Source organism: Octodon degus, unplaced genomic scaffold (genome assembly GCF_000260255.1).
Source record: "Octodon degus isolate 3935 unplaced genomic scaffold, OctDeg1.0 scaffold00259, whole genome shotgun sequence".
Lineage (NCBI taxonomy): Eukaryota > Metazoa > Chordata > Mammalia > Rodentia > Octodontidae > Octodon > Octodon degus.
The window spans coordinates 1,116,310-1,131,281 of NW_004524835.1; the positions used below are offsets into that span (position 1 = coordinate 1,116,310).

Consider the following 14,972-nt stretch of genomic DNA (forward strand, 5'->3'; position numbering starts at 1 on the left):
ATATTTTATGAACTGACAGTAGATACTCGGTAAATACCCATGATTCACTTTATTATGATCTAGAAAAGATCTAATTGAGGAAATAGCAGTGAACATTTGGAAAAAAAGTTTGGGTGGGTACAGGTGACTTTATGTTTTAATTTCATGGTAGTGGAACACTGAGTAATCTTGATACGTAGATTGTGGATGCTTTCAGTTCTTGAAGTAGGTCAGTTGGATATGAAAATAGTGAAGTGATAATTACTTTTTCATTGAACTATTCCATGCATTCATCAGAGAGCCCTAATTCTCAAAACTATGACTCTTTTTCAGACATTTTAGAAGAGAGATGAATGAATAATAGAGAAATTAGAGCCAGGCAATTCTCAATGTTACATTCTCTCTCACAAAAAGAGCAACAGCCATTGCAAGTACTCAAACTTAACTGCTCACTATGGAGCTATTTTCTCCTTAATCTTGTTTTATCAATTTATTACCTTAGTTTGTTAAATGAATGCAAGGGGTATCACAATTTATATATGCAAATTTTGGGACTTTTTCTTTGCTCATTAATTTTCCAGAAAACATTTTTTAAATGCAAATAATTTATTTAAAAGTGTTTGGACAGGATATCATGTCTGCATCTTGTACTGCGCATAACTACTACAAAGACAATATGCAATGTATTAATTATTGTAACTGTCCTACTATCCTGTTTTGAAACTGTCTCATTACTATTTGTCTCTCAATAAAATTAATAAAAAATATTTAAAATAAAATATAAAATACAAGAAATGTATTAAACCAGCAATTCTGTATTCTTGGAAACCCTTCAAACACTACATGAGTAAATGGCACCTCCATCCTTTTCTTGGAAGAATTTTCTCATTTGTCACATTTGCCTGTTAGAGAAGTAATCCTTAACACAGTACTCATTTCCGTCTTCTTTTGAATTATGGCATAAACTCTTTCATAAATGAACTGTTTCTACCTCTCATTATACCTTGGTTCCTGCTTTAAGCCCCTCAAATGTAATGATTCATCCTTAACCAGAACACCCACATTTCCCATAATGCTGCCTTGGGCTCACACCTTACCAAATGACTTAAAGTATATTTTTGTCATAGTTTTGAACATGAAAGCAAAATGGACTTGCATCTAATTCAACTGAGGCATAGAGAAAGCAAAAAGAAGCATTGTTTTTATTTCAAGAAGCATACAGCTACATTTCAGAGTATCTATGGATAGATTGGAGTTCATACATTATTAAATTTGCCAGATTTCATATTTTGTCAAAATGAACCCATGTACAAGTTGATCCATCTTCTTGCTCATCACTTGTTCTCAAGATAGTTTCCTTTTCCTTTGTAGTATTATGTTTTGATTGTGTGTATTTCTCATTCATGTCCTAATTTCTGATACTTTCAGAATACTTCACCTTAAGAAGTCCACCTTTAAAGGTATGCTTAAATAGAGTAGCACAATAAAAAATTTGTTATACTGGTGTCAGAACTAGTTATTTCAGGGTTTTTCTAGATTTCCAAAATCCATTTCCACGAAAAGTTGGAAAGAAAAGGATATTCACACTGTAGAAGCAACTGAAAGAATGTCTTGGGTTCTAGACTAAGTACTTATTATATGTCTATGGTCCATATGTTAAAATTATCAGATGAAAACGAAATTTTAAAATTGCCATCTTGAAATAAATTTTATAGATAGCACATGCACTAGTTCCTGAAAATGGTAGAAAAGATTTTTTTTGTCAAGTTCCTCAGCACAAGTGTGAATACTCTGTTTTTGAGTACCTACTACTAGTGAAAGGGCACATTGTGGCCAGCCAACTCAAATTGCTACCCACGTTTAATCATTGTAAATAAAGGAAGCAGAGAGACCCATGTTATATTTTCAGAACTGGCATGCTTAATACAGAGCTTTAGTTAAAATTACTATTAAACATTCTGTTTGAATTAATCTAAATTTCTGTGAAAAATAGTGAAAATTATAATTGGCCACTGAAACATGTACTACTCATTTCATGCAGATTATTAACCTAGTAATTCTATACACCAGAGTACATACAACTTTACAACACTTGGAATACAGTTCACCATGGGGGGATTTTCATTTTGAAATATCTATCATTTTTACAGGAGCAAAATCTTCTTTCTCTGTGGAAAAAATAACATCTATGAAACACCTACATATGTTGAACAGGACTTTTCAAATAACCAACTAATTGTCCCATTGTGAAATGAACATAGATCACAGCTAATTTGTCACATATTGTTGGTATATACTGCATTTTCTGAAGGGCTATATATAGAATAGGAACAAAGAAGCAAGTACTTTAAATAAGACTCATGAATCACAAAGAAGAAATAGTGGAAAGAGGTTGAGAGAAATAATTAAAGCATATTATCTACTTTTCTCTTATACATTTCAGTTCTACAATTACAAGAGTAGAGAGAATTCTTAATTTTTATACACTGTGTACAATCTGCCCTTGTTTATATGTGCCCCACAATCTTGATTTAGAAACCATTTGCAAGTTCCCAAATCAATCTTGATAAACAATTGATTCCCACAGGCGTGTAGGTGGAAAGCACACCAAATTTGATTCATTGGAAAGAATATAAAGTTTTAATCCACAATACGTACTAGAATAGGGGCACATTCCTTAGAGCAGAGATTTTTCTGGTATAGTTAAGTCACAGTCATTATTTGAGTGTGGAAAAATCTAGTCTGTCAAATATGTTCTTTGAATCACCAGGGAAAGATATATTACTACTGGAGCCTTGGACACATGGACAAGCATATACTGTATATGTACAGAATAGTGTATTTCACAATTACATTACATTGAAAATCCCTGCATTTGCTGTTCTATCACTAGCAAATGAATCACTTAGCACTTCATCAGGTGAGTACTGTTGTATTACTTCTTTTCAATTGCTGACATTTGCAGTCGGTATATATTTAAATCCAAACTTCAGTGATGCCGAAAAACAAGTGGAAAGATAACCACATCTGCATAGCCTATAGCAGGTCAAGTATCACTGGGAGAAGAAAAGATATCTGAATGTGAGTTAGTCAGAACACAATAAAATGTGCACTTCAAGATGTGTTTTCAAAGTTGTACAATTTTGCAATAAGCCAGAAAGCCTTAAGGCCGTTCAAAACTATTCTAAAAAAATCATAGCCTCTCTTTTTAGTTGCTTAAGAACTACACATTGATTACCTACATACCAGTTTGCCTACAAGAGATGCGCTTGCTTAACAACCTAAAAGCTTCTATTATTGATTTAGTCTGCAGAAATTGTCCATTATGGTGAAGAAGTTCTAAACATTTAAATCACATTTTTTTCCTCAATTGATCTTCTACAAACATCTTCTATTTGGAGTCCCTCAACATTTTTTCTTTATAATCTCCAACTCTTCAGTTATTCTATAGATTTTTTTCTTCTTTGTCACTTATCTTGTAGTTTGAATTTTCATATTCTGTTAAAGTCTTTAATTTTTCTCAATTAAAATATTATGTAAATAGAGAAATAGTCATAGATATGGGGGACATACTTCACCATGAAAGGTTGAAATCCATGTAGTATCATAAAACTTTTGCTAAAACAACACAATTTCAAATTTTTCCTCTGCAGGAAGAAATTAAAACTTTACATTGGTAAAAGGTGCCACATTACAAAAGCATGTCCTTCTGACCCTACTCATTATTTTGGAAATATAAACAAAAACATTTAAGTACAAAAGCAATTCCTGTGACTTTTAAAACGTTCTCAGTACTTCAGTGTTATTAAGTATACTTTTCGCTTGATTTAGCAGAAATTCTCTATGCTCACATAACTGTTCAAAGGTGTTCAATTTTTTTACTACCAAATGTCACTGGTAAAGCTAAGCTCTTTGGATGACAAAGGTAGCAGGGAACTATTCCGGGGAAATTCCTGATTATCTTTCATAGCATTAATAAGGGGTTGTTGTCCATTGAGTAGTGTCAGAGGCAAGTTACAGTAAGTGTGGTGGTTACCTAAGGAAGACAGTGGCAATATACTTGTTGGCATTTCATGTTTATAACCTCGGCAACAATGCCTCATTTGAATTGAATCTGAATGGTGGAAATCTGGGAGATCAGCTTGAGAGGGCACCAGAGTGGCAGAGGCACTGGTCATGGCAATTGAGGGTACAGGCTGGAGTTCTCCAAAAAGTCCTTGTTCTGCAGAGTCCAGAACATGACACCGAGATAGCATTTCTTTTTTCTTGATGGGCATTTCATATACTAAATGCTTCCAAAATTTAGAATTTAATTTGCTGCTTTTGGGTCCTTTCCACTTGATCCAAGACAGAAGTTTGATGCTACGCTTTAGTGATTCTACTTCCTGGCAATTCAGCTTTCCTTTCAATTCTGTACACTCAATCAAAATTACTTTGATTTCTCCACTGACTAGCATGTTATGAAGTTTGCTTTCCAGCTCAAATATACTCCATCCTCGTCTGAGAATATAGTCTGGAGTTAGCAGGATAATAAGTCTTCTGCTTTGCTCAACACATCTTGTGAGATCTTCAATGTATGCTATAAATCACAGAAAGAGAGAAAGAGTAAAACAAAGACATTGCCAGTCTTTATAGCATAAGGTTTGCACTGTAGTATAGCAAAGATTCAGTCTTTCATTAAAGTCTGTCCCATTTTTTTTTCTTGTATTGCACATTGAGAAAGTCATTTCAAAATTAAATTATAAAACAACTGTTTAATTTGTTATTTCATCTCCTCTTAGCATTACTTACAGTGTCCTCTTAACCAACACAAATTCTTGCTTTTTCAGAGCCTTGGTATATTTCAGCAATTATTTATTTAGTCACTTACTTCAAGGCAGGCTCCAAGGCTAACACTTTAAATGAACAAGCAATCAGGGAGTCAATGAAAAGATAACTGGATCATTCTAATAATTGTGAGGTTGCTGTACTGTTGGGTTTGGCTTGCTTTTCCTCCATCTTTTCTATCTTTACATTAATAACATCGATTTTAGTTGACAAATAATAATTATGGATTTTATTCTTATTATTGATTTCAATTGACAAATGGTAACTGTATATATAGCCTCTCATTTGTAACGACTAAACAATTAGGAAAGCTACGTGTACAAATCATATGTGATACAGAAATGGTGACAAATCTCTGCTGGAATAATAGGATGGTTTTCAGGTTATCTTCTCATTTGCAACTTTAGGCTGATTTGCCTTTCAAATTGAGAGATAGGGAAATAGCGTATACCCACGAGTTTAACTTGAGCCAGCTGCTTTCTGTACCCAAGAAAAGTGAAGTGTAGCATTGGAGATGGGGGATGGTATGGAATGGATGATGAAGGAGGAGACAGAGTTGAACAACTTAGAAGTAAGACTTTGCTCTGCATTGTGGAGCAATTCTGTAAGTGAAATAAATATGTTATGGCATTTTCATGGTAGAGAAACACTCAACTAACCCTAGGTTTGTTTATCCCATGGAATAATCCTCTTGCAATTATGATTCCCAAGTCTTAACTGCCAAAAGAGGAAATGTACACATGTGTTAACAAATGGAGACTTGGACACAGATGCTGCGCCAGAAAGCTATCTTTACTAAGCAGAATGCAAGGCCTTGTCTAATGTACAGTGCCCTCTAGCAAAAGCAGTGCTTACAGAAGCAAAGCCAACATTTCTTGCTGCAAATCTGCCCAGGGTTACAGACTGCTTTCAGGAAGTCACATTCAGGATACAGTGTCAGGACACCAAACAGTCTCATACAAACCATTAGAAAAGAGAAACTGTTTTACAGATGCATATTTTACAAATGATTTCTCTTTTCCAGGTTGTTATTTCTACCATTTGGCAGTAAAAAGGAAAACAACAACAACAACAACAAAAACTTTCACAAGTGAAAGTGAACAAACTTTCCACACACCCACCAGATAAACAAAACCATTTTAAAGTGATACACATAGAATTGCCCATTTAACAATTTGTCCTTTAGGCTGTTTTAGTTTTGACTTAATTTCATTGCAGGACTTTCTCATGTAGTAGTTTGAACAGCTGTATCTGAGGGGATAAGGCAGTTAGTTCCTTGGTCATGATGGAGCCCTGTTTTATTTCAGAAATTATATATTCAGGGAGGAATAATCAGAAATTCAATCTGAAGGGAAAAAAACAACACACAACAACAACAAAAAACACCACACAAGTAGCCACAGGGAAGTTTTTCTCTCTGTAATTATCATTTGGATAACTGGTGAAAGAGAACGGAAGGAAAAGTAGAAAGTTTCAATAGAGTAGAAGACTCTTCATTTTCTTCTTTTCTTTCTGCTCCCAAAAAGAAAGAAGTTATGTGGGAAGCTTCATCATTAGAAGTTGAATCTGTAAGATATAGTAAAATAAACTATCATGCATCTTTCACATTTTTTACCTCTTCTCCAAAACAAAACAAATCCCATGCTCAGAATCATGGCCTCAGTGCAGAAATCCATGAGAATACCATTTTACCAGGTGAATTATGGATGCTGTTAATTTTGGGGGAATAATCTTTACCAAATAATTTACCAACAGTTCACTTTGACTATTACTCTTCCTTTATTAATTGAAGAGTGTAATTTAATTTCAAAAAACAATGTTTCTGTACAAACCTTGTCTGGAGACACATAGAATATACTTCTCTGAACAATGCAATTTCTCTGTGTTGGCATGTAATCTGAATGCACTTTTTAAATATACTTTTAAAATAAAAGTGTATCTATACATGGCTATATCCGCTTAAAAATTACAACCAAAATATCTTTATTTATAACTTATACACATACATACCACTTACTATGATTGAACCATGGCAGAATTTGGCTCTGCTAACTTCTTTTTGGGATGGGGAAGGGAACACTGTAGTTTATATTTTTTTCTATTAGTATAGTTTTACTACTTCACCCATCTATTATATTTTGCCATTTGATAGCTAAGCAGAGTGCAAAATTTAGGTTTGTTGGAGCTTCTTAGAAACTTCTTAGGCAGAATTTACATTTGCCCTCAGAAGGAATGCCTGTCACAACAGATCCCATTATGCTCAGCTGCACAAGATGTGGGCATTGAAGGGAACCCTGGCGAGAGGGGTTGGTCTCTGTCTCCTGAATACTGCACTGGTTGTGCTTATCCTGGCAAAACCTAGTGGAGAGTTGAGGCAACCATCCAGATAATTCCGGCTGAAAACCTGCTATGGAAGAAAAAAATTTAAATTATCCTGGTTTGCCCTACATATACATTAATCATACGTACTGAAGTCAGTCAGTACATCAAAATTTTCCCTGGGTAGACACAGCCTACGGATCCCAAAGAAAACACAAGCAATTTGCTTAGGCCTTGAATCTTGTGCTCCATTTCACTTGGTGAAAAACCAAGTAGAAGTTTTCAGATGTAGAGCCCACATTTCACTTCTTGGGATGGTGATCAGTGGCTGGGCAACAATCTCAGGATTTGAAAGCAGCTGGGGGAGTTGCCTCTATGAGCCTGCTGGTTCTAAGGAAAAGGAGAGACTTTCCCAGCTTTCATATTCTGACTCCCCCCTCTGTTTTTCTCCGTGTCATTCATTCTCTGTCTTTTTCCCTCCCTCCTTTTATGTATTTGGGACAGCATCTCACTATGCAGCTCACACTTGTGGTGATCCTCCTGTTTTCAGCCTCCTAAGTGCTGGGATTACAGGCATGCACCACCATGTAGGGACTTGGTGGCCAGCTCAGCCCGTGTGGGGGCAGAACCCACATGGCATGTGGTGCCAGGGATCGAACTCCTGTCTCTTTGCTTGCCTAAGCAGGTACTTAGTCCGCTGAATTATCTCCCTGGCACTATTTTCCTTTTTTAATTTTTTTAAAAAAATCTTTTATTTATTTATTTATTTGGTACAGAATCTCGCTAGGCAGCTGGGACTCCTAGTGATTGATCCTCTTGTTTTCAGCCTTCCCAGCACTGTGATTACAGGAATGCACCATTACACCCGGTTTCAGTGGCCATGTTCAGTTTCAAGGCATGTGCAGGGTTCTGGGGTCTGCATAGCATGTGGTACTGGGAATGGAACTCAGATCCTTGTGCTTGCTTAGAGCGCTAAACTATCTCCCCAGCCCTTCCTATTCCTTTGTCTTCTTTTTTAAACTTCTTTTTCTTTTATCCCCACCTTTGCTATTTCTCTTGCTCTCTTTTGGCTTTCCCTTTTTTCCTCTCCTTTCTTCTCTCTCATCTCCTTTTTGCTTCCTCTCTCCTTTAAAGTCTTTCTTGTACTCATTTTTTTCTTTGAGAAAAAAAAAATAAATGGGGCCGGGGAGATAGCTCAGTAGAATAAGCGTTTCCCTGGCAAGTGGAAGGGCCTGAGTTCAATCCCCAGTTCCGAAAAACAAAGAAACAAACAATAATGTAGCTATCATGAAAAATATAAATAAATAAGATAGAAACAAAACTAGAGACATTTGTCTTTTTACTTGCTAATCTTTAGCCAGGGAATTGTTACTGGGGTACATGAATTAAGTACCCAAATTAATCCCCCTTACGTAGGGGTTTCATGTCTATTCCATGACTATGACTTGGAGCTTGATCCATTAAGGCCTGTGTATGTGCCCCTTGAGCTAAAATTTTAACCTTTTTCAAAGTTGTTTGAAAAATGTGACAAGAATATGATGCAAAAAGAAGAATATGATACAATAGAGATTATATGGATAACACAAACTTTAAAGTATTTACTATTTAGATCTTTACAAAAAAGGTTTGCTATCTTTGAATTAGAAACCAAGCAGGATGGTTATGCTTGGAAAAGTTCCAAATAAAGTAAGCAGAAACAAGTATCAAGTTAAGACATTGGTGGTTCATTGTATAGTCTCTGACAGGCAATGGGATTTACTCTGGTAAGGCTGTGGTTTTGTGGAAGATGTTTTAGAAACCTTCAGAAAATGTTCTCAAACGTTTGTTACCACAGAGAAATAATAAAGAAACGTTTTTTTTAAAAAAAAATCCCTAAATCCACATAGTGTATTCTATTCACTAAATCTTGCCTTCACTTGTTCAAATGTAGCAACTAAGTAGCAAGGAACCTTTAAAAGTCTTTTCTACATAAAAATACAATGTACTTCTCACATAAAGGTCAATAAGTCATTTCTTTGCAAATTTTGGTTTCAAGTAACTTTTGATGATAGGAAAGGCCAAGGGGCCTGTTTCTGATGAACTTCTTTTTCTCTAGATAAGTCTGTGAGACCACAGCAGAGTAGAGGACATGAAGCAAAGCCAATTATATTTAACCTGTGAATTTTCACAATCAGGTAAAGAAAAAAAAAACCATGTGTATGCTATTGATAAGAGTGATTAACTTGGCACAAATTATTCACACTGTAAGTGAAAAGTGTAAGGAAAACTTTCCTTTTTTTCTGTTTAAGGAGTTGGCCGAGAGTTAGAAACATATCTTGAAGAAACTGTGTTGTCAAGAACCCCTCTTTGGGATGTGAAGAAATGAGGAAAATTCATGCCAACAACATTAATATTGGTAGGAAACAATGAAATTAACAACTTGAAACACTAATAAAATGAAAGTAAACTTAATTTTAAAATCTTGTACAGGAAGTGTTGTGTAAAGAAAAATTCTAGTGCACTTAAGGAATGATTGGATTTGGAATAGTGACTTGAAAATAAATTGTACCACTTATTAGGAATGCAAAAAAACAAGTTGAGGGAGGAAATGGGAAATAGAAGCTGGAAAATAGCAGCCTAAAGAAATTGCTTCTTAATGGGATATACACACTTTTCCAAAATAACCCAGTACTACTCTCTTCTCAGGCTCTGGGTCTCCTGGCAAAAGAGAAAGAAAGCCAAAAATTCTACATTCATGATTTTCTTTGTGGTCTGGCTATTGACTACTTGGCAATTTGATTTCTCAAACTAATCAATTGGTTCCTTCTCATTTGTTTTGTATTGGCCCTTCCATTTACATCAAGGTTATTATTAATGGCAAAGAACACATTTTTAAAAAGAGATAAGTGACAAAAATATAGGCTATAGACAAAGTACAATTTATTATGGTATGCTGTCTGATTCAAATAATAGAATAGTAGTAGTGGGTCAATATGCTTAAACTTAAAGTTATATAAAGCAGAAATTCATTCAAGAGACTTTTTTTAGGATGAGACAGAACACATGAAAACAGATTATATGCTATTAATTTCTAATGAACATCAGGTAATTAATAGTTATCAATAATATAAAAATATATGTTAATTGTTCAAGATTAAAAATTAACCTATATAAGTTTTCATATATCAAAGAAAATATATTTTTTCATTTGGGAAAATTATTACAAAAACATTTTGTATTACAACTTTGGTACATTTAGAGGTTGATGGTGATGCGCTTTCAGTTACAGTTATGATTTTTTTTTTTTTTGTACCGGTGATTGAACTCAGGACCTTGCAATTGATGGACAGGTGATTATGCTGCTTGGCTATTTCCCCAGCCCTGGTGCTGTGTTTATAGTGTAGTCTCACTGAAAATATTTGGATTTTAGATGATACCTAATACTAACTGCAACACAGGTTGAGTCTGCAATGAATGGTGTTGCTAAGCTTTTGAGGCAACTTCTGCCATGGAAAGTTCTGCTTTATCTTCTTAGAGTTCAGGCAGGACAATTTGTATTTAGCCAAGAGTGTGGGATCACATACTTCCTAGCGTGATATTATTTGCTCTGCAAAATCTTCCCTTTCTACTCCTGTATGCAGTCCTTGACCTGATAATTTCCAGCTGGGCTAAATGAAGTTCTTAGGTGAGATTATTTTTCTCTATTTACTAGAATGAAGAGCCAAGTTAATTTTGATCAGTGAGTCTATCAACATTTAATCTGTACTCGTTGAAACCTGGTGTGTTCAGGAAACATTGATTTACCCCTCTGACTTCTGAGACTATGCTTCTTTCTTTTTAAAACGATTTATTTATTTATTTACTTATTTATTTATTTGATACAGGGTCTTGCTACACAGCTCGGACTCATAGTGATACTCCTGTGAGACTATATTTCTGTTAATGAGCCCTTTACCTTTTTAGTATTTCATTTGTGAGTGCTTGAGGAAATATGATGGTGGGGAAAGCCCCCCGGGAATGTTGTTTGCATATTTAATCTTCCTTTTTTATCTCTCTATAGAGAGCAGAAGTGGGTAATGTGGACACATCCAGAGCATACTTAAAAATTCTAAAGCAAAAAGTAGCAAAGAAAGAGTCTAAAAAAATGTCTTCTTTGTCTCCCCGACTTCACTAGAAAGAAGAAACTCACATAAATAAATCTCAACAGTGCCACCTTGCCACATATGAAATGAAGGTACTTACTGTAAGCCTTCACTGCATTAACTTCAGTGCTTCAAACAACACTGTCCTGTTTCTCTAATTTTTGTTTTGATTTCCTTTTAAAGTACCTATTCTGTGAACTGCATTTAAATGTACCATTGAAATTTGACAAAATGTGATCTAATCTGTATCTCACATTTTAATGAGAAAACTAGTCTATTTACATTACTATATTTCTGAGCATGCTGGGGCATAGTTCCCCCCCCAGACTCTCACATAAAGGGGACACTGGGCATATCTAATTGTATTACATGTGAGTAAATTTCACACAATGTGTTAAATTTCCATAGCTGTACATGTTATTGCTGCCTTGAACTTTTTAGGTCACAGACATTAGATTGCCTGGAAAAGGATTTTATTACTCCCTTGGGACAACTTAACTTGAATGGTAGACAATCTGTTCAGCTATTAGAGGAACTATTGGCAGTGAAACTTACAAACCCATGTACATAAATGTCTTTTGCATGCCTCACTTCAGATGTGACTAGGGATCATCTGACACCAGATGTATTCTCCAGTTATTTGTCATTTCATTGTCAGCATGGCTAGTCCTAACCATTAAAGAACTAAAGATTAGACTGGTGAGGAAAGTCTAGCAAATGTGATCAGACATTTTAAATTTTCTCCTTAAATTACTGAAGGAGTCCCAGGAGTCTTGAGTGAGAGAAACTCACGGAAAATTGAGCATGAAAACAAATGGAAAGACAATTTGATACTTGAGGTCAAATTTATAGACATAATTTCAATAGACATGGTTGATCATCCACATTCATGAAGATATTTTTAGTTCATTAGTGTTTTTATCTGGTGCAGTCATGCATAGTTAACTCATTCAGAGATCCTTATGATCTTATGAACAAAAAGAAAAACTGCGGAAAAATCTGTGAAGGTATTTTCTTTTCAAATTCACATAGGCATTTCTAGCTTCGTGTAAATCTTCAGGTGGAACGGACTCAAAATATAATATAACTATTGTACATTCATTTTTAAGTATCTTACTTGCTTTCTCTTAAAGGGGAATAACAACTACAGTATTGGGTTGTTTCTACTTTTAATTTTAGAATATTGTTTTCTGTATCTGACCTGGGGCCCTCAGTCTGATTAAATAGCTTTTTATATTTTTATGTTTTTTAACCTCTACAGAAACTGAGATAAGATGGACCCAAGAGCCTAAATGGTACTCATCCAAAAATGTCCCCAATCTCAGGATCTCAACTGCACAGCTGGGTTCTGTTGGTCACATGTCAGCTTCAGAGCACATCTGTTCATTCCTCAAGGATCCACTAGGCCCCATGAACACTATGTGCTCTGTGTAGTGTATTTTAGCCTACAAAATCCAGCAGCTGTAGTGGTGAGAAAATCTGTAGTTCTCAAATGTGTTAGGCAGTTTGAGTAGGATGTTTTCTATCTGGCTTTCTTTTGGTTGCCTGTCACTTCTGACATTCAGAGGCCTGCTGGCAGCAAAGTTGCTTTTACTGTTCTCAGGGACAGATGTTTCTAGTCTAGGAAGAAACAGACCAAACTTTTACTTGAAAGTAAAAATTCTTGCCACATTTAGGTACCTAACCCGAGAAAACATAAAGATAATCTTGACCTCAGGCTTGAGGATGTAAAGGTAATCATTGCCAGAAAAGTAATGTTCTGATCTGAAGACTCAAGGTCAGCATTCAGAAAAAAAATTTTTTTGTATAAAATCTTCTCATGTCTTAATTGCCAAAGAACAACATTTTCATGCTAAGAATTATGGGATAGTCACAGAAGCACAGATACATATAGCTTATCTTGGAAAGTGAGCTCTTTGTATTTAACTTTGAGAACTCTTAGAGAGAAACTGGATAACACTGCAGGAGGAGCAAAAGGAAGAGAGATGTAGGAGGGGAGGGAAAGAGGGAGGGTGATGAAGAACAAGAGGGAGACAAAGAGGAAGAGGAAGAAGGAGAGAAAATTTTTTTGCACTTTTGAAATTGGATTGAACAGGTTTATATGTTGACAAAGTTGAGTTGAATACCAGGAGAGTCATAGAAAAGAAACTGAATATACCTGAAAAGGGCAGACACTAAATATAAATGGATTATTGCATGTACTTCATTAATTTGATTCATAGAAAATTATTGTTATAAGTCAAGAATGATCTTATGAGGTCTATTTTTTATAGTGCTCAAAGGTCTCAGTGCTGGCTTTTGCAAGAAGGAGCAATCTTAGTTCAACATGTTTTAGATGAGATGCGAGGGACAAACACAGCTTATAATATTTTAACTAGGGTTTTTCTCAGAGGAATGTGCCTATATTTATATAACATAACCTGTTAAATCTGTACCAATGGCTGCAGATACAGACCACAGAAGCTTCTTTAATAGCATACATACACTATGTCCAAAATGTTCTACTCTGTCATTCATGTGTAAATCAAGCATATTATTCATATACTTCATCGACTTCCTGAATGTGTGGTAAAAATGCCAAGGGAAAACTCATTAATCGTGACATGGTGACTGCTCTGCTAGCTCTGAAATGTTGATGGAAAAGAAAAATTGTCAAAGGGCCTTTTTAAGAACCACTGCAGGTTACACTTGCAAATGGCAATTCAGAGAACATGAAGTTCCTCGTTCAGGAAGGAAGGATTAAAATCAAACACCCTCCAGTGGTTACATCTAAAAACTACATAGTTGTTCCAAACGGCTTCGTATAAAAGAAGTCATCCTGGTGCAAGAATGAGGACCCAAGGTCCACATTCCTGCTCAGTCTGATGGTTGTACAATCTCAAAAATATCAAAATGATTTTCTATTAAGTAAAATATCTCTGACATTCTGATGCTAGCATTTTCTGGGTAAACTAGGGGACTACTTCCTATTATCTCATGAATGTATTATAAGCCATAATAAAAATCTGAAGTTTTGAGCTAGAAAACTTTTATGGTTTATTTAAGCCTTATACCCGTAATCAAGACTGTCAGGCAATGCGACATCTAAACAACTATTTGGCTAAGTTGATATATTGAATTTTTTAATTTGTCAAGTAATCCATATGGCACTACAAGAGGATGCGATTGTCAAGTACATCTTTCTTACGCTTAGGATTTTCTGGTCTCACTCTCATCCGCCATAATATCTGCTTCGTTCCACATTAAGTAAGTTATTATTGAGTCTCAGGTAAAGTCAATCATGAGTTGCAAGTGATTCCCCTTTCTCTTTCTTGTGCGTAATGGGGAAGTGCACATTTCTACATTAGGCGAAAGATCACTGACATCATTTTCAGATAGGAACACTGTCATTTTCCAGTTCCTTGTTGAAATTGGTTGAAAAAGTGTGGCTACTGTGGTGTTGTTAATGGAAGAAGGTCGAACGGTCAGGAACACACTGAGTTCTATTGAAAATGACCTGACATATTACATTGATTCCACTTTAGTAATGACATTACCTTGATAAAATTTAAACAATTATCCCTCAAGATGAATTTTGCTAAATTTCTACATTATACAAAATGTTTTTTGCAAGCACATTGAAATCTAAAGCAATCTAATTAATTAGGTCAAAAAATGAAAGAGTTTTTAAGTTTTCATCAATGATTGAGAAGTATCTTCCAGGTATTCTTTTAGCATTTAATATAT

At 35.2% G+C, this 14,972-nt stretch overlaps 1 protein-coding gene across 2 annotated transcripts in view; it reads right to left on the reverse strand.

Annotated features, from left to right (window-relative positions):
• Positions 1-3,568: 3,568 nt before the first annotated feature.
• Positions 3,569-14,972, reverse strand: part of Il1rapl2 (interleukin 1 receptor accessory protein like 2) — a 1,644,749-nt gene continuing 1,633,345 nt past the window's right edge. For both annotated transcript variants that reach the window (XM_004646205.2, XM_004646204.1), the window contains one exon: positions 3,569-4,558. In XM_004646205.2, coding sequence (XP_004646262.1) covers positions 3,861-4,558 — 698 coding nt within the window. In that variant the 3' untranslated portion in view covers positions 3,569-3,860. The remainder of the gene's footprint in view (positions 4,559-14,972) is intronic.